This window comes from Prunus mume, linkage group LG2 (assembly GCF_029339155.1).
Source record: "Prunus mume cultivar Tortuosa linkage group LG2, ASM2933915v1, whole genome shotgun sequence".
NCBI lineage: Eukaryota > Viridiplantae > Streptophyta > Magnoliopsida > Rosales > Rosaceae > Prunus > Prunus mume.
Window position 1 is genome coordinate 20,050,066 of NC_142699.1, and position 20,325 is coordinate 20,070,390.

The following is a 20,325-nucleotide window of genomic DNA, read 5'->3' on the forward strand; positions in this document are numbered from 1 at the left end:
TTTCCCTCCTTATGGAAAAGTTTTGGAAAATGAGCTAACATTAAATAAACATTTTTCATAACCATTTTGTACCCATTAACAATTTAGAATTACAATATATCATACAAACTTTTTTTTTCCATTCATACTCAAAACAAACATGGGAAATGAAATAAAGTAATATCTCCCGATTACTTTCTTAACATTACCAAACGTATGAAATGAATCTTTCATTTCCCATATTTTGGGAAATGACATAGGAAGTGATTTCCCCTCTAATCCATTCCTTAAATCAAACGAGGCCTTGAAGTTGTTTACTAAACCATATGATTGAGGAGAGTTAGATTCTGAATTCTTATTGAAGGTGTTTACTAAATCATATGGAATTGGGGTAAGAGTGGTGCTTCCTCATTGTTGGCTTAAAGTATATGGCAAATTTGAAATTTTAAAAATTGTATGAGAATATAATGGGTAAAAAAGATGAATTCCTAATGGTTTATTTCTTCATGAATTAGATTACCACCTCCCACCCAAGAATTGAATTCCTCTAAAATCAGGAATTGAATTCTTAATTTTGTGTGGGCCCCACTTACTTTTTAATTAATTGATGTGAAGTAAATACATGAATCTTCCATAGAATTCAATTCTTGATTAGTAAACACACCATTAGAGTGAATAGGAGACACTCATTCAGTTTTTTTTGTGGCCTCTAAGTATGTTATAAGTAAAAGTGTAAAAAGTGTTTTTAAAAAAGGATTTTCAACTCAAATGGTCCATCAACTTGTACACGAGTGGCATTTTGGTTCATGAACTAAATTCATCATTCAAATGGTCCATTTATTCTTTATTATTCGGCGAATTGGTAACACCATTACATTTTGTCAATATTGTCGTCAAATATAAGGGCAAAATAGTCCAATTAAATATCTTACACTAAATAATTTTAAAACTAAAATTTTAAATTTTTTAAATAAAAAAATTGTATCCCTCTCCCACCTCCCAGCCCCCAGCCTGATCACCATGCCTACCATTCTCTCTGACACAACTCAACCACCACCCTCCCCATCCTCATCCCTGCGACAACCCAGCTTAGCCACTCATCAACTCCCATCCTCATCCCTGACTTGGCTAGCCACCATCTTCCCTAACTAACAAGGTCACCATTTTCCCAAATATGAAAAATCAATCAAATCCAAACAATCTGCCAGAGGATTGGAGGGAGGAAGAGATTAGGAGAGAGTGGGTTCACGTGGAGGAGGTGTTGGGTTTAGGTATAGGGTTTGTTAAGGTGGATGTGGCTAGGGGATGGGAGTTGGGGAGTTGAGATTGGAGTGGGGAGGATGATATGGGGTAGGGTTGGGTGGGTTTTTTTTTTTTTGGGGGTGTGTTGTTGTTTTATTCTTATATAGTTTTTAATTAATTTTAAAAATCAAAAAATTTAGTATTAATTTTTAACCCTATTTTTTTAGATGTCAAAGTCCTATTTACCCCAAAAAAAAAATATAGCATATGTTGCTCACATAATTATATTTGATATAAAAAAAAAATAAACGGTAGAACTAGTTTGCCGAATAATAAAGAATTAAAGAACCATTTGAACGAAGAATTTAGTAAAGGGATCAAAATGCAACTTGTATACAAATGGGGGACCATTTGCTTTGAAAACCCCTTAGAGCATCCGCAAAGGTTGCCCAATAGTTCATTTCAGTTCAGTTCAATAGTTCAATTTATTGAACTGTTGTAGCTATTAAACTAAACTGCAGTTTCACTTGTAATGGTGCATTTCAATAACTTACCAATTAAAAAATATCTTTTTTTAAAATATCTTTTTAAATTATTGAATAAAATAAAATGAATAAAGTGATTTACGATAAAAATGATACAATTAAAATGGTTTCAAAGAAATCTTTAAAAGAGACCAATTACATATATATAAAGTGGGGTAAACTGCTGAATACCCCCTTGAACTATCACGCTTGTTGAAATCTCCATCCTGAATTAATTTTTCAGTCAATTTAACCATCGTATTATATTTATTGGCCAATTTCACCTATGCCGTTAGCTTTTTCACAATTCCATCCAAATATCTGTCAAAAACACCACGTGGCACGTGTGGCTACTGTTGAGGTTATTGTTGAGTGTAATCTCATCATCACCCAAACCCAGCAACCCATACCGCTCTCCTTTGCTTAAACAACCATCACCTCCTCTCTCTCTCTCTCTCTCTCTCTCTCTCTCCTCCTACATAAAGGCCAAATTCACAAAGCACAAGAATCCAGCAACAACCTGGGTGTGTGCCGAAACTCTCTCCCTTTCTCTCACTTTAATTTCTCAAGGATCTGATGTTTCTTCCATTTCAAATCTCACAATTTTCCCTTCACATAAAAAAGGTGTTGCTGAAATCGTGGATTCGAAACCCTAGGTTTGCTCCAAAATAGAGTCGTGGCTGCTGAAAAATTAGGATGAATGAATTTTGTATAGTTTGTACCGTTTTCATCAGCCATCTGCAACCAAAAAAAAAAATTTAATTTTTTTCATGAGTTTTTGAAAGAATGATGATGATGGCAACAAATTAGATCAGAACAAGGAGGGTGTAGCTATTTAGTACATGATGGGATTTTTTTGCTTTCTTTTGCTGTTTGTTTTTCAATTCCACTTGCTCCTAAGTTTGGCCTTAGGAGCTAGAAATTTGTCTTCACCTCAACAACTACAATAAGAACAAAGTCAGAGTTATGATGATGAGGTGGGGCTGCTGTTGGCTTTCAAACAATCTTCTGTTCAATCTTATCCCCAACAACATCATTTTGGTTCTTCTATGCTTCAATTTTTATTTTTATTTTTGTCAATCGTTGGGAGGGGATGCCTTCTCTGCTTCAACTTGATCTCTCCAACAGTGAAGAAGTAGAGGAAAAAATATATATGGTCATCTTTATTTTTTATTTTTCACCCTTATTACAAATTTACCCTTATAAAAATAACAAATTTACACTTATAAAATGACTAGAGTGTCTGTATTTTCTTAGATATTTTTATAAGTGAAGAAGTAGAAGAAAAAAAAATTAATTTTTAATTCAGCAGTGAAGCATGTAATGACATGTGACTTTTTTAACAGAGATTTGGATGGAAATTGCCAAAAGCTAACGACAGGGGTGAAATTGGCCATTCAATATAATAGGAATGCTAAATTGGCTGAAAAATTAATTCAATGTGGAGATTTCGACAAGCGTGATAGTGTAAGGGGGTATTCAGCAGTTTACCCTATAAATTAATAACAAAATTTTCTTTGATTGGTGACAATATTATATTAACATTTTTGTGTGTGGAAGAATTGAAAGTTGAGATTAAATGAGAACACATCAGAGCACCTCTTCTTCAGATTATTGCATAACAAAATTGAATATGAATAAGCACATGGTCTAATGTTGGAAATAGAATCAGGGACATACTCATAATTATGGAGCCCTATGTTGGTAGGTCATTACCCAAATTTGAAAGATAAGTCTTTTCGTCTCCAATTTCATTTTGGAAATATTTCTATAAAAAAAATTTGTTCACCACTTCAATCCAAGGTATAAGTTTCATGAAAACTACATTATATTACTATTAATCAAGTGGTGTAAGTTTCAGGAAATCAAAATCAAGAAAAGATTACTTAAGTTTCATTAAATCACAATTGATCAGAACTTTCTAGGGTCACCATTGTCTTTCAAATCTTTGGCACACCACTTGATTTATATACTCATTTCCACTATGAGGCATTTCCTCTAAAGTCCAATTGATATTTTCTGTAAGAGCACTTCCACTAGTTAGCTCAGCCCAGACAAAAGGGCCCCAGGCTTCCAAAAATGGCTCCAACAAATAAGTCTTGCCTTGGTAAGAGCTGGGGTCCACCAAGCTCGAGCAAGGCCCAAGGCAAAATCATCCCAAGCTATTGCATAAGGACATTACATCAGCGAATAATTTTTTTTATAAAAATCGAAATAAAAATTATGAAAAATTACCAAAAATTCAATAATAATAATAATAATACATACCTATCAAAAAATTTATTTATATTAATCTCATACATATAAATAAAATTAATCTCATATGAATAGTAATTGGCCTTGTGCCATGGCAATGGGTGTAAAAGCACCAAAAAAATTGCTAAGGCAATTACTATTTACATGAACAGTAATCACCTTTATCCTTTGCCATGAACTGATCCAACATGGTGTTCACCAAATTTAGCAAAGCAAGACAAGCTTCATCCCTTGAAGTCTTTAGAAGTTAAAACCACCTTAGCAGTTAAACAAACTTGGTGTTCACTCACCTACCAGCTACGCTTGGCAGACCCTGCATGGTGGCTGAGTGCGCTCTTCTCTCCAATTGCTCTCCAACATCACTTAATGCATGGTTGAGATTAATTTATTTTCCCATGCATGGCTAGATTTCATTCATTTTGAAATATAGTAAGAATGATCAAACGGTACAGATTAAACAAAATTAAAATCTAACAACTACGAATAGATCTTTGAAGTGCAAGTGTACAACAACTAGTTTGATCCCATGGCCTAAAATACCACTAAATTTACTCCAATTTTTGTAATTTTTTTTAAATAATTCCTTTTCTTTTTCTTTTTTTTCATTTCTCTATATATAGCTAACATAAAATAAAATCCTACCTTATCGAAATTTTAAAATTTTAGTTCCATTTGTTTGAAAAAATAAAATAAACCTAACATACACACACACAAATTTTCCATAAAGATGGATGAATACAATATATATATATATATATATAAATCAATTTTACATCTCTTTTTTTTAAACTGAAGTGTTGCATTCAATAGTAGCTCATAGTTAAATACACAATAAGATCTTTATCAAATGGTTGACTACTTACAAATGTTAATTACACAAATCAACAACAAAAGCCTAGTAGCTTGGTTGAAACCCGCTCCCTCAAATTTCGCCTTGAATCCTGCACAATCTATTAGGGTATGAGCATTCTAATGCCCAGTAGAGTACCGTCAAACCCCTCAAGGTCAACTACCATAATTAATCAAAGTGTCATGCATCAAATAACACAAGATACAGAAATTTTGCAACCATACCATATAAATAAATTTGCATATACAGTGATGCCATGAACTCACTCCCTTCTAATCCACTAATTCATATCTTAGGGCAACAAGCATGCATGTCATATACCATGCGTTTTACCACTGTAGCTCCGAATACCCTAAAATATGAACTAGGGCACGTCCGTCTCTTAACTCAGTTTTCTTTTGTTTACAAATTTCTCAACTTTCACTTTTCATTAGAGGTCATGCTCCCATCACCTCGAATTTCTCAACTTTCACTTTTTATTAGAGGCTTTGCTCCCATCACCTCATTATATTCAAGCCCTGCTCCTGTCACTTGAATATATTTTACTTTCTTTTTTTCTCAAATATACCTCAAACAACACACACACACACACACACACACACACACACACACACACACACACACACACACACACACTCAAACATCATTGTCTTTATGATGCATATGTAATGTAGAGCAAACATAATTCATCTGTGCGGAATAATAATACAAATAATAACAATAATATTTCAAGCTTCATCACATGAATAATAATATTCATCCAACATCAAAAATAATATCCACGAAGAAACATCGATAATTATATTCACATAATATCAAATAATATTCACCAAGCAAAGCAACAATAATATTCATACATTTATAGTATTATATATAAGCACCAAGATTAAAAATGATATAGCCCAATCATCAGGAATCAGGAAACTCTACCTCATATCCAGCTAGCTAAATTACCAAATTTACCCTTCAAAGATTCTTGAAGTTGTCGAATCTACCCTCCTGATCCAATTCCTTAACAAATTCAAATCCAAATTATTATTGAGCAGTCTTCACTTTATTTCACCTAAGTCCAACCTCAACCCTTAGCATTTCTAAGATTTTGCATAAAAATGACGAAAATGCCCCTAGGACCAACCCGGGGTCCAAAGCGGCCAAATCTCGTCCAAAATGGTCTAAAACTCAGTCCTAGGCCCTGTCAACACCAAAACAAGATCACTACACCTGTTATCCAAAAGTTACTATTTGGGTCTCGTGGGCCCCACAACCATTCATACTTTACACCACCTCGGATTGACTCAAAACATATACCATCGGACTCGGATCAAGAAATCGAGTTGAATGGACTAAAAATATGACGTCGAAGGCTGCCAGAACAGCCACAACACGCCAGAGCCGCTAGTGGGCTTGTTTCTGGTTACTGTTCATCATCTTCCCCAAAAATCTTGCAACTTCCCCTGTTTTTTATTTTTAAAACTCAGACTTTGTGACACATTTTGACCAACCTAAAGTGAACGAAACCGAGAAAACTTGTAGTTTATTTGAAGCTTATTCTCTATAGTTTCTAACCCAACAAACCACACTCAAAACGGAGCTAAAACAAAGGAGAAAACGAGCTCCAAAGTTAGGCTCACGACTGGTTTTTCTGCAGAAAACAGATTTTTGTCCAAATTTTGCACCTGTGTTTGACCCATCAAAACTCAACCAAATTCGACGAAATCAATTTTTTTTTTGTCCTTGCCAAGTCAAGTTTAAAACCCAATAAATGTATTCCTTAAAAACGCAAAGGATTGGGATAAAAAGAGAACCAAAGAAAGGTTCACGGACTGCAATTTTCCAGAAATATGCAAATTTCCAGATTTGGTTCTAAGCCATTTTCAACCATTTTATCACTTCCAAGTTGTTACTAACGCTTCTAAAACACTTCTAAACTTCATACCTATCAGTAAAACTCATCAAAAACCCAAAATAGAACCAAAATCAACAACACCCATACTTGAAAAATTACTTTATGCACCCAACTCGAAAATAAAGGTTCAAACTCTTCCAAATCAATTTTCCCATCTCTCAAATGACTCAAAATACTCTTTTAGAAACTAGAAACACACAAACACCAAGTTAAAACCAAAAACTCAAAATTTGACTCACCTTAGAGATTTTTCTTCTCTTATCTTCTTCTTTTTCTCATTGTTCTTAGTTTATTCTCTCTCTCTCTCTCTCTCTCTCTCTCTCTCATTATCTTCTTCCTCCTACCACAACTCACCTCCCCTAGTTCTTAGCTTAAGTAATTACTATCCCTAGCCTAGACTAGATGACTCACCTCCCATGGATTAACAACTCATCCCCCAAAATCAGATTTTTTTTAAGAGAAAGAGGGAAGGGGGGAAGAATGAAGAGAGAACAAAAGCTTGGCTTACACGTTGGCTTGCTTCTTCTTCTTCTTTTTTTTTTTTTTTTTGCCTACAAGGATATTTTGGTAATTATTCACACCTAAGGGTATTTTGGTCATGTTTGTCCAACTTCAAATTAAACACACTTAATTTAATAATCTCAATCCAAAATCATTTGATAAAATACCCATAATCATTCTCCACAAAATATTATTTTTCACTAAAATATGAAAATCTGCCTTGAATTTTTCAGGGTATTACACAGCCACAAAGGGAAACAGCATGGTGCTCAATGTTAAAAACCAACCAAATTTAACAGGAGCTAGAAGAAAAACACTGCTAGTGTTAAAGATAAAACAGCTAAAGAAGTTACATTAGTAGGGACATAGGTAGAGCCTAACATGCGTCCATTCCTTCCAACTGGAAATATGGAGCTAAATACTTAGAAGGCAAGGGATATCATCTTTGTTCAAAACAAGGGTTAGAAAAGATGGGGGTCTAATGACCCACACTTCCGTACGCATCCTTTCCTTTGCTAGTGTTGCCAAAAGATTGGCCACTTCATTCACTGAACGAGGAATCCAAGCCCCTTTGCCAAAAGTTGCTCCTTAAACTTGCACATGATGGGATACAATGTCCAAGCCCCTTTGGCAATATTACCATTTAAGCATTGAGTCATAGACCTTGAATCCGAGTCTAGAATTACATTTCTTTGCCCCCTCTCTTGAGCAAACATGCTTCCCCATATAAGTGCCTAAGCCTCGGCTTCCAAAGCAAAACTTGTGGTGATTTAAACTATCTCTGCGGCAATGAACTTGCATTAGGAGTCTCAAATTATAATTCTAAGTTCGACCTTGCCGTTTCTCGGGTTCCAATCAGCATCCATGTTTACTTTGACAGTATTTCCGAATAGGGACAACCAAACAGAAAGAGTAGTTTGATTGTTGTTCAAACTCATAATGTTGTTGTTGGTATGGGTAGTTTGGGCAACAAGGAAATTGGTTACACCAATTAAGGTAGCATAAATCGTAGGGTGGGTCACAACACAAATTGCTTTCACCTGGTGGAACATATGGAAAACCGATGTTATGCTATATTTGAGCATCAAATTTACATCTTTGAGGAATGCTAGCAACCTTCTCTCTAACTTTCTCTTTTGGACCTTCTCCATTTTTTACTTGACATGTGTCATTCTCCTTACACTTAAAACAATGTCATTAATATATTATACAAGTTAACTTTTGCTTTCCAAGTTTACCCTTATTAAATGTATTCAATTTATCTAAAAAAATTTCACAACTTTCTTAACATCTTATTAAAAAAAAAATTAATGTCAATTATTTTTTTTTAAGAAAATGTTTGCTTTTTAAAAAAGTCTAAATTTTGACGTTAAAAAAATGGACATTTCCTCTTTTTTTTTAAAGTAGACATTTTCTTAAATAAGAAAAATTAACGTTAAAAAAAATTAATGAGATTGTAAGAAAGTTGTGAATTTTTTTGGATAAATTGAATACATTTAATAAGGGTAAACTTGGAAAGCAAAAGTTAGTTTGTATAATATATTAATGACATTATTTTAAGTGTAAAGAGAATGACACATGTCAAGCTAAAAAATGAGAAAGTTCAAAAGAGAAATTAGAAAGAAGGTTGCTAGCATCCTACTACATCTTTTACCCTAAAAAGTAAAGGGAAAAGTAACAGGGGTGAAATTGGCAATAAGAAATACTTATGTAGGGAATTTAAGCAATAATTTCAAAAACAGGACATTTTTACAAAAATTATCCAATCCAGGGACATAGCCGAGAATTTCCCAAAAAGAAGTAGCCACTACAAGTGAAAAAGACGCGACCTTTCATCCCCAATTTCGTTCTTGAATCTTGATCATTTGCAAAACCCTTGAAATAAATCTCTCTGAATCCCAAACCAAGAAGCCATGGCAGGCCAAACTGTGAAGCTCTTCACAGTGCTCAAGAGATCTGCGAGCATAATGCGGTCCCCCACGTCCCACTTCTTACACCTCTCCGCCCTGCTTCTCCCCCTGGGTGTCCTCTTGTCCACCGTCATCTACCCCTCTCTGCTTGATTCCGTCACCGACCCATTCTCTCCCGGCGACCGGGCTCCTACTTCTGCACCTCAACCAAGCCAACCGACCATCGCCTCCACACTCATTCATATCTTTACACCTATCGCCTTCACGGTCTCCGCCTTGATCTCATCTGTCTGCGCAGTCGGGTCGATCACCCACAGCATATTTCATGGGTTCCACGGCCGACCCGTGAAGCTAAGGTCAGCGATCGAAGCGGGTTTCGGGTCTTTTTTATTTCTGCTGGCTACGGCTGTGATTTTGCAGCTGGTTGTGAAATGGTTTGGGATACTGCTGTTTATGGGGGGTCGAGTGGTCGAGCTGCAGAGCGGGCGGAGGATGGAGGACTGGTCGCCTGAGTTGACTTTCGCCTTCTACGGGGTGGCTGCAACGGCTGTGTTGCCGGTGGCTCTGTACGTGCAAGTGATGTTGAGCATGGCCCCCGTGGTGGTTGTGGCGGAAGCGTGTTGGGGTTTGACTGCCTTGAGCCGAAGCTGGCGTTTGGTGGAGGGAACGAAACTCAGAGGGGTTGTGCTCTCGTTGATGCTGATTTGTGGGTTTTGCAGTGGGGTTTTGGGGATTTTGGGTTGGAGATTGGAAAGGACGTGGGTGGCGCTAACCAGTGGGTGGCAGAATGGGGCGCTGTGTCTGCTACATGGCATTGCCCTCATCAGTATTTTGCAGATGATGGTCATCTTTTTCTATACAGTGGCAATCACTGTATTGTATTGCGAGGCCAAGGAAGACGACGGTGGTGAGGAGGTTGATTTTGGTGATGACTGTTGCAAGTTTCCCTGATGTCGTTTTTGTCTAGGGTTTAGGTAGGATGACTTTAACAAATTAAGAGGCTACCTATGGTTTAGGTCTGTGCTTCATCTCATCTGTTGTTGTATCTGTTTTTAGTGGAATTCCATTCCATTCTTTTGTTTCAAATGATATGAAGACCCTACAACGTATTACCAACAACAAGGCTGCAATTTCTTTCCCCAGCAATATTGCACTATAAAGAAACAACACTTTCAATCGATTAGGATAAGCATTGGGCAGAAACTTTATTGTATGGACACACATTAGCAGAAAAAAAGAATGAATCCCGTTCATTCTAAACAAGAAACAAGGGAAAACAATGGGAAGAGTTATATTAATAATCAAGGGGAAAAAAGAAGCTCCTAATTCTAGTGCAGAACGCAGAAAGATTTTTCAAGCCTCAGTTGAAGTCCTTCAATCTTTTCTTAAGCATATCCAGTGATTTCTTACGACCACTTTGCTTGTTGTTCCTATTTGAAAGGCTCCCAAAAATCCCATCAGTAGAATCCTTGAATTTCTCGCAGATACTAGACACCTTTTTGTAGTCCAAAGCATTGTAGTTTTTCTCCCTTATCACAGGATTCATGAAGCTCTCTGGCTGACTGCTCGACAAAAGGTTTATCAATTGTCGTGCTTCTATCAAGCAACCTCTAAAACTACCTCCTTTGTAAATTTCGCTCAAGCCAGTACTGTGAAACTTCTCGTCCGCAAAAGACTCCAGCATCTTCAAATCATTGTTGATACCCATAACTGCATTGGCATTGAACCTCTTGACGCTATCACTAAGAAAAGCTGACACTATAGAGTTAGAAATATGATCAAGAGCCCCATTCCCAACCTTGTACAAAGCATCCAAAGGTAAAATTTGTTGCGCTGTTGACAGAAGAGTATCGAGGTAAATAACAACTTCATTTATATAATCATTCCCATTCTGAGGTGGTTCCTCTAAAGTCCAACTGATATTTTCGGTAAGTGCCATGAACTGATCCAACTTCTTGTTCATCAAATTCAACAATGCATGATAAGCTTCATCCCTTGAAGTCTTTAGAACCACCTTAGCAGTTAAGCAAGCTTGAGGCCTCTCAACTGACCGGATTGGGATCCCACATAGTTGGGCTGCATGACGAAGGAAAAAGTCACAAGCTCTTTCAAGTGCGGATATGTTTGCAGCAATCTGCATGGCTTGGGAGACACCAATGTTGCCATTTTGAATTGTATTAAGTATCACCTCATTTAACACATCTATCAACAGTTTGTCCAAATACTTCCTCACAACATCATAAAAATTAGTATGTGCCCCATGAGACGAGTAATCAACACACCCTTTGATGAATGATCTGACAATTCGGCAGGCATCAGGTACTGTGGAGGAGAATGGTGCAATGTACGGAAATGCTGGTGTTATATCTGATGTCTGGAGATTGAATGACAGGACAACACTTTCGTAGTCAGTGTCCTTTTTCAAGACCATCTGTTCATAGGTATCACTGGCAATAACATTTGCAATTTGTTGACGGCACTCTTCCAAAAGAAGTTCGTGGTATTTGTCTTTGCTCTTGTCAAGCGTCTCAAGAAGTGGTCCCACTTCATACCCATATTGTCTAAGAGTAGAGCCAAGAAGAGCCACATAATCCTTCACCAAGAGAAGATGGGTCGCAGAATTCATATGGGAGAATTGTTCCTCTAACACAGATTTCATTTTCGCTATAGCTGTATCCCACATTTTTTCAACTTGCTCAGATAACAGTAGGCCCCCGGCTGTCCTCAAAACTCGATCCTCCACTATGAAGTATCCTGCAATTTGAGCCAAAAATATTTGATGGGATTCAACAAAAGGCTGTGCTGAAGAGATCTGCAAGTCTGAATTAAGCTGCAACAATCGATTTCTATAGTAATATTCCCAAAACTGCTCTTGGATTCCTAGGCAACTTTGGATGTGATATGCCCTGTATAGAGGAGTTAGGTCAACCTTCAAAATAGATTCTTCATCAATTTCTTCAACATCTAAAGTATATGCAAAATCTCCCAACCCTGAAATATTCTGCTCCTCAGCTTTCCTTTGGAGCTCGAGCATTTCCTCATCCCTCTGACGTGCAGATGCAGCATGACCAATTGCCGTTTGTCCAATATCCTTTGCAGAACTCCTTATGTGAACCAGCCATTCATTGAATTGACTAGTCACTTTCTTCTCAATGTGCAATTTAATTATTGGAATTCTCTTCTCTACAATCATTCTAACTGCCCTGACAGGAATATTCTGCAAGTAATTTTTCTCAATTAAATCCAAAGTTTTCAATGCCGGGTAAAACTGGCCCTCAGATATGTGTTTATTAAACTTGACACAGAGCTCCAACACTTGTACACAGTTCTTGGACATTTTGATAGCTTCAGTCACATTCTTTTTTATTGAATAAGATTCAAGAAGCTCCTCAAGTTTAATCAATAAAGCACTCCCAACCTCTTGCAACTTGAAATTATCACTAGAGAGCTCGCCTTTTAGCTCTTCGGCATCAACCAACACACCACGAAGCTCGTCAACTGCAAGAATGAATTCCTCATAATGAGTCTTGCAGAGATCCTCAATTTCAACTTCCTTCTTTTTCACAACATGCTTGAGCTGGTGAAGGAGTGATTCTGGCCTCCCCATCTCAAATGCATGCCGGACAATAGGACCAAGGTCATCTCCATTCCTAATCAATGTAGCAAGGACCAAGTCCTCGCCAGTATCCCCATTCTCTGTAGCAACTCTTCTCTTCGCTTTTGACTCCATTATTTCTGAAAAAAAACACGTTGAAATCAAATCATACAAGAAGAATAAAATGAAACAAATGTAATAAGCTGAGCAGAAGACAAAAGAAAAGCTAAATCTTACTCATCCTAATCAAGCAAAGAAAACAAAAACATGATATTCTGGGGAAAAAGTTCTCATAACCCCCAACCAAATGAGTACCTTAAACAACATATATACCAGATTAAAGGGATTAGAATGCTCCTAATCAGAAAATATCTAAATGAGTTTCCCAAGGATGACAATATTTGCCTACAGCCAAATCAACCTTACTTAAGTTACCCATTCACTATCCCAGCAAAATAATCAGCATCTCTTCTTCTTCAATTTCAGACTCTCTCTCTCTCTCTCTCTCTCTCTCTCTCTCTCTCTCTCTCTCTCTCATATATATATATATATATATATATATAAAGTGTTTTCTTCTCTCAGTTTTCGGGTAGTCTGGTGTGTAATGGGAGAATTGGGGATTTGGGTTTCTAAACGTAGTAACAAAACGTCTTTGTTAGCTTACTCTGACTTTTCTTTTCCCCTCAAAATAACAAGGAGGCGAAATCCACATGAGGACAACAGAAAATGAATAAAAATGGAAACTTTTTCCTAATATGTTGAAGAAGATTCTACGACCACTCTAATAATTGATATTACTTGACTCCTTCCCCGCCTAAAAAGTTGGAAAAAATTAAAAACATCAGTACGATAGCAGGATCAAGAACAACCCAGAAAAGAAGAAGAAGAAGAGTTCGATCAAAATGGAAATCTGGGCGTATCTGAAAATAGATTCATATCAAATCAGTCTATCGGTCACAAAAATCACTGAGAAACATAACATAGAAGCAAATTTCACTCTTAGCTGAAACCACACAGCACACGAATATGGTGTCCACCCAAATGTGTTACCAGGCAATTCAAAAATGGAAGGACAAACATAAAAGCAAAAACCCAAATATATTTTCAACAAAATGTGAAAGCTTTGATCGCGAAAAAGACTCACTTACAGAGAGAAGCTTTTATTTTCTTCCTCTTTTCTGTCCTGTTTGAGGCTCCAAATCTAACGAGGAAAATGCAAATATACCAACAGAATTATATCGAAGAGCCTTCGCTTTTCTTTTCCTTCCCTGTTTATTCTCTGTCTTTATTTCTTGTATTTTCCATTTCCAAATGGATTCTGCTTTCCTGCACACAATCTTTCGAGCTGGGTATTTGCCATTTCCCACAACATAGTTTTTACATCCTTCGCGATGCTACCTATGTGAGGTAGGGCTCCGGTGTCTTTCGTCCATGGCACTTCTCGTGCACTCGGCATCTTATTGGAAATTAAAAGAGAAGGTAGGCCCGCCCTTCTGTAGGCCCCATTTGCACAATCTCTGAAATCTGAATTCTCCACCGGATTGAAATGTTTACTTTACCCTTACATACATAGTGAAAATTTCGGAAAGTTACAAGGACTATAATGCCATTTTACTTTACCCTTACTTGCCACCGGATTGAAATTTTGCTTCTTTTAAGATACTTTTTTGGGAGTTTCACTAAAACACCCAAAATGAGAGCTGAAATTATAAAAAAAATCCAACATCCAAAATACTTTATAAACACACCCAAAATCCATCATTACATACACTCAAAACTCATTTATAAATACACCCAAAAAATATACAATTGTTGATTTTGGGTTGTGGGTGTGTCTATGTTTAAATAGTGTTAAGGTTTTTTTATAAATACATGTCTAGGATTTGGTTTATTTATAAATTTGTATACTTTTTTTTGGGGGGAAAATTTAAGATGCAATTAGGAATCACAAGTGCTTCATTTTAAAATATAAATACTTAAATAATAATCTATTTAATTGTAAATTTTACATTGTCTTATAATTTTTTATTATAAATAATGACAAAATTTAAAAACAAAACTGACATGCACATGACTCATGAGTGGAGTGAAGGTCCAAATGCCAGTGAGTAAACAATAACAATTCAATTAATTACTGGGTATTCCTCTAAGTCCTTTACTTTTTATTTTATTTTTTATACAAATAATATTATACTTTAATCTAATCTAAATTACATAAAGGAGTTTCGAATTCATGTGCATAGTAGGGAGCATTCGCTCAAACCAACTTGATTAAACTTATGTCTGCTTATATAATATTAAAAAATTCACTTATTTTTCTTTATATGATGATTTCTTTTTAAGAGATATCAGAATTTATTAATAATCAAAGGAGAGTACACTATTGGGAAAAAAAAAAAAAAAAAAAGAAGATCCTGAATCAAGTCAAATTGATGATTCCAAAGTTACATGTCAAGTTGAAATTTGGGGCTAGCCCATCTTCTATTGTTAATACGTAACATACACGTATTGCCTTGTCTTCATAATACAAGTGATTAAATTTAAAGTGCAAGTGTCACACGCCGTTGAATAAAAAGAATGGTGTTACTTGGGATAACTATCCATTTAAGCATGAGTAACTTCTAGTTATTACTATAATTAGAAGTCATCTACAATAATTGTACGTGTGAACCCCATTAAATCAATGGTTATGAATCGTTTACGATAGCCTCATACATACGTGAGCATGTGTTTAGGATTTAGAGTCCCTTCTCTAAGTGAATGACTCAATAACTTTGTGATTGTGTTGGTATTACATACTACTTCCTAGTTGTACTTTAGTTGATAATAATGGTCATAGGTTGACATTCAACACCACTAATTATTAGGGCAATGTGGTAGCCTCACACATACGTGAGCATGTGTTTAGGGTTTAGGGTCCCTTCTCTAAGTGAATGACTCAATAACTTTGTGATTGTGTTGCATTACATATTACTTCCTAGTTGTAGTTTATACTTTAGATGATAATATTGGCCATAGGCTGACATTCAACACCACTAATTATTAGGGCATTGTGGTTTACGACTTATTTTGTACGACACGCTAAGTTTAATATTATCTTAAACTCTACATACCCTATTTACAAAAAAATTTATAAACCTCAACTATGTGAATGATTACAAACTATTGATTAGTTTAGTGATATTTATTTTCTTAATATTGGAAGAGATTCAAAATTTGAATCACCTCACTTTTATTGATAAATAAAAAATAAAATTGACTAGATAAAAAACAAAACAAAAAGAAAAGTCTAGATAAAATACAAATGGATGTGACGTACCTCATCACTAGGCATTAGCTACCAACCAAAACTCTAAAGACTAATTATACAAATTAATAGCCTATTCAAATTACTCATTATCGTTTTTAATTAGATTTGAAGTAGTGTTATTTGACAATCATCTCTTATTTATTATTACTCGAAGACTCAGTTTACATTTGGAAAAATACCGCCATGCATATCAAAATCACAATTGACTTGAGCACTCATTATCTCTCCACAATTAGCTCATCAGCAATCACTTCCCCTGTCAAGGGAGGAAGGTGATCACGATTTATTCTTAATTAATTTGCAATTAAGGAAACTCTTCTTAATTAACTCTCCTTCCTTGATTGGAGTAGCCGTTGGCTTATGATCCATATTATGACCACTGCACATGCCATGCACAACTCCAAGCTTACCACATCAACCTAACAACTATTATTATAGGTTTATTATGATAACCTATTTTAATTACTGTTGACATAATTAGACCGCAAGATCAATTTTAAGTTATTATTTTGTGACGACAAGTGAGCCGTTATACTGACCTTGTTTGAGACACGTAATCATATACGAATAGCACGTGTGTTTACTTACTATTAGATTCAAAAATCAACGCTTGATTGTTTGTTTATCAACAAACAAAAAACTAATACATAGAGGATTACAATCCCAACAAATCACGATTATCTTTAACAATTGATAATTAGACATTAAAAAAATTATATTTAATGGCTCAATGAATGAAGAGAAGCCACCTACCACAGCACTACGCATGGTCTTGGAAAAAAGCCCGATACCAAAAGTGGGCCAATTGATAGAATATTCCTCTTATCTCGTTGAAATTCTCATGAGATTAGCTCAAACAAACAAACATGCTCTGCCACGTGGTGGGTTCGATGTTAATCCCAGAAACCATACTCGCGGTTACACGTGACATTTAAATATCAGGTTAGCTTAAGAATGTTAATCGAGGAGGGCGGGTAATGTGAATCTACTCTACCGCGGTCTCCAACGGCGGGCCCACTGGTGACGTGGTAGGATAAGCACCACAAGCAAACCCCCGCCTACATTTTTATCGTTATGTTATGCTTATCCATTTCTACGCTTTTCGGAAAGAACACGCGTCATCTTGCTAAATGGGAATGGATAGCTACCCTAGCCTACCTTGTAGACTCATTCTAGCTGCTGCTAATGCCAAATCCTCGACTGGCTATAACCTCCCTACTCTCTCCATCTATTTTTTATTTTTTCATTCAATTAACTCAATTTTCATTTCCGAATTATTGGGATTTTATGGGATGCCAACTAATGTTGAATAAATAAAACTACGTATTTTGTTGATTTTGTCTCGATACTTAAACTTTGGAAGGATGGTCAATCACGTATATATTTATATATATATTTTTTTACACATGTGTATTGTCGCTTTAGTTAGTATGTGTTAGAAAATTACCGGACCATATTAAATATATAGAATTATCATGTATACGTATCTACATACTTGACTTATTATTTATTATAATTTTTTAAAAAAATTGACTTACTATACATTTAACTTTTTGTGGTCACGAGGTGCAAATCTTTTGTTTACAATCAAATACTTGTAAATCTTTCAGAATCTATTATCTTAACAAGAATTCTTATGAAAATGGTTTGAACCCCACATTTTGATTTTATATAATTCTTTGTATACACTACTATCCAATTAGATTGAAGTTGAAGGCAGACTACGGTCAAAATGTTATAAATTTTATCTTGGAAAATTTCACACCATTTATTAATGTTGTTGAAGCTATTTCCTTTTTAGGATTTTTTTTTGGTTGAATTCCTCTTTGGGTATATGTGGTGTGAAGGAGTGGACAAGTATATATTTATCCTGCGGATATTCTCATTGAATAATGCTATCCGGATAAAGTTTGTGACAAGTGCAAGGAATCTTGGACAAAAGCCAAATTATTGGCACTGGCAAGCATCAAAAGAGTTTTGGTTACTTGCGCGAGTATGCTTACCGCTTCGCATACGAGGTAGCCAAAGTCAAAGTATTAACCAATCAAAACCACGTGACGTCCACAAAACGACGAAACCAATCAACAATAAATTGAGCAGCCATCTCCGTTCAAACATTTCAAACACTTGTATTTCCTTTCGAGCTATGGCCTAAAAACTAGAAGCAGCAAAACTATCCAAACATTGTTTTCATTCTCTGTCTTTGCTTTTGTCTTTGTTTCTTGTTTGTTTTTCTGAGAGCCAAAACATGGAGGCCAAACACAGCTCTGAGCTTCCTCCTGGTTTTAGATTCCACCCAACTGATGAGGAACTCATCATGTTTTACCTCAAAAACCAGGCCACCTCAAGGCCATGCCCTGTGTCCATAATCCCAGAAGTTGATCTTTACAAGTTTGATCCATGGCAGTTGCCTGGTTAGTGTTGTAATTAAGATGTTTAAACTTAATTACAAGTGTTGCTTAGCATGCATACGCATTAGTTTAATTATTCTTGATTGATTGCTAGACCTAAACCTAATGGTGTTTGTTTACGTTTTGCAGAGAAAGCAGAGTTTGGAGAAAATGAATGGTATTTCTTTACCCCAAGGGACAGGAAGTACCCAAATGGAGTAAGACCTAACAGAGCCACCGTCTCAGGTTACTGGAAAGCCACAGGCACAGACAAGGCCATTTACAGTGGGGCAAAGTATGTGGGGGTGAAGAAAGCTCTTGTGTTTTACCAGGGCAAGCCACCAAAGGGGGTTAAGTCTGATTGGATTATGCATGAATATCGTCTAAGTGACTCGAGAAAACAAGCCAACAAGCAACTTGGGTCCATGAGAGTAAGCCCTCTTTGTCATTGTTAATTTCTTGCCAGTTTGTGACATTACACTTCTTTCAGGCATTTCATCAAACAGTTTGGCTGCAAATTGACCAGTTGCGTTGTGTTTGTTGCATCTTAGTTGGATGATTGGGTCCTCTGCAGGATCTATAAGAAGAGGCATCTGGGCAAAGCTTATTTGGACCAAAAAGTGGAAGAAGAAGACCCAATTACTGGTCCTAAAATTGAGATAACAGCAGCCAATAATCATGAGGAGCAAATGATGTTGAAATTTCCAAGGACTTGTTCCATTACTAGTTTATTGGAAATGGACTACTTGGCCCCAATCTCCCAACTTTTGAGTGAGAATTCTAGCTATGACTTCCAAAACAACTTGGCCAGTGCAGGAAATGCTGGTCATGCCCAAATGTTTCAGTTTGGTGAAATGCCATACCAAAGCACAACAGACACAGCTAAATTCCAAGTGACTCAGAGTTGCCCTTCTAACCAACCATGGTTTGCCAATCCGGTGCATAACTTGAATGGTTTGGACCGCAATTAACGAATTCAAATTTGGTGTTAGGGTGGAAATTATGTGCTAAAACAAAATTGTAAATTGGGTTTGTGAGAGGAGTTGAATCTTAAACAAATTATGAAATGGATTTGAGCTGTTTTCAGTCCTATAATACATTTAAATTTACTCATATTCTCAAATCAGTCATTTATTTACATCAGAAGTACGACAAAAATCATACTATTTGCTCATTTATCATTGCGATCGACCAATCGAGGAATGATGAAATTTATTATGGTCAGATCCAATCTCCTAGTCATGACGAAAAGAAAAAAGAATTTTAAAGACTTCGGCCTTTTCATAAATTTAAGACAACTATTTTATTTTGATTAGATATCATAGTAAGCAAGATAATGAAAACAATATGTTCCTTTATGTTTTTTCAAACAGGTTCCTTGTAACACTTCCTTATCCTGAAAGAAGAAAAGAAAGTAGCATCTACTAATGTAATGAGCTTGGTCAAATGAGCCGCGTGGAAATCAATTTTGCTTTGATGACGTACAGAGGACTAGCTGTCACGCACGCATGGGTTGAAACTGAAAGTGTCGACGAAGGCCTTCCTTCTTTGGGGGCTATTGATGACATTTCGGACCCTATTTGATATTTATGTCCTTGACAAAATTCCATTTTAGTTTATAAGTCTGACTGAGCAACCTTCATTTAAATTGAATAAGTCACATGGAAAATGATATTTTCCACTAAAAGATACCACAAAATTATATTTTCATAATTTCCCGGTGTCTGTTTTAGCTAAATTTGCAATTAAAGTCGAGCGGGATTACCATAATAGTTGTGGCCCTCTCTTTTTTCTTTGCTTGGCACTCAAATCGAAACTCTAGGGTTCTTTTCCTCCCACTATAACCAAAAGAAAAAATCAAT

The 20,325-nt window shown here is 36.0% G+C and overlaps 3 protein-coding genes across 4 annotated transcripts; 2 read left to right on the forward strand and 1 right to left on the reverse strand.

The window, feature by feature from the left end:
- Positions 1–8,991: 8,991 nt before the first annotated feature.
- Positions 8,992–10,254, forward strand: LOC103321553 (uncharacterized). Its single transcript, XM_008223366.3, has one exon. It carries the CDS (start codon positions 9,172–9,174, stop codon positions 10,117–10,119), a length of 948 nt encoding a protein of 315 aa, XP_008221588.2. The 5' UTR covers positions 8,992–9,171; the 3' UTR covers positions 10,120–10,254.
- Positions 10,255–10,348: 94 nt separating this feature from the next.
- Positions 10,349–14,174, reverse strand: SEC15A (exocyst complex component sec15A). Of its 2 annotated transcripts, none has more exons than XM_016792333.2 (2): positions 13,912–14,174; positions 10,349–12,903 (listed from the first exon to the last, which is right to left on the reverse strand). In XM_016792333.2, the coding sequence occupies exon 2, from the start codon at positions 12,896–12,898 to the stop codon at positions 10,529–10,531; it is 2,370 nt and encodes a 789-aa protein (XP_016647819.2). In that variant the 5' UTR covers positions 12,899–12,903; positions 13,912–14,174; the 3' UTR covers positions 10,349–10,528. The 2 variants fall into 2 exon arrangements, with proteins under 2 accessions (XP_016647819.2, XP_088901277.1); XM_089045151.1 differs by having other exon boundaries at positions 13,908–14,174.
- A 4,017-nt stretch (positions 14,175–18,191) lies between these two features.
- On the forward strand, positions 18,192–19,576 carry LOC103321555 (NAC domain-containing protein 2). Its single transcript, XM_008223370.2, has 3 exons — positions 18,192–18,487; positions 18,614–18,894; positions 19,015–19,576. Exons 1-3 carry the CDS (start codon positions 18,322–18,324, stop codon positions 19,432–19,434), a joined length of 867 nt encoding a protein of 288 aa, XP_008221592.2. The 5' UTR covers positions 18,192–18,321; the 3' UTR covers positions 19,435–19,576.
- Positions 19,577–20,325: the final 749 nt, after the last annotated feature.

Excerpts from the sequence above, each read along its gene's own strand:
- LOC103321553 (XM_008223366.3), top strand. The coding sequence starts at position 9,172 with ATGGCAGGCCAAACTGTGAAGCTCTTCACAGTGCTCAAGAGATCTGCG.
- SEC15A (XM_016792333.2), bottom strand. The coding sequence starts at position 12,898 with ATGGAGTCAAAAGCGAAGAGAAGAGTTGCTACAGAGAATGGGGATACT.
- LOC103321555 (XM_008223370.2), top strand. The coding sequence starts at position 18,322 with ATGGAGGCCAAACACAGCTCTGAGCTTCCTCCTGGTTTTAGATTCCAC. Across the intron at positions 18,488-18,613 it reads TGATCCATGGCAGTTGCCTG|AGAAAGCAGAGTTTGGAGAA; the intron begins GTTAGTGTTGTA and ends TACGTTTTGCAG. Across the intron at positions 18,895-19,014 it reads AGCAACTTGGGTCCATGAGA|TTGGATGATTGGGTCCTCTG; the intron begins GTAAGCCCTCTT and ends GTTGCATCTTAG.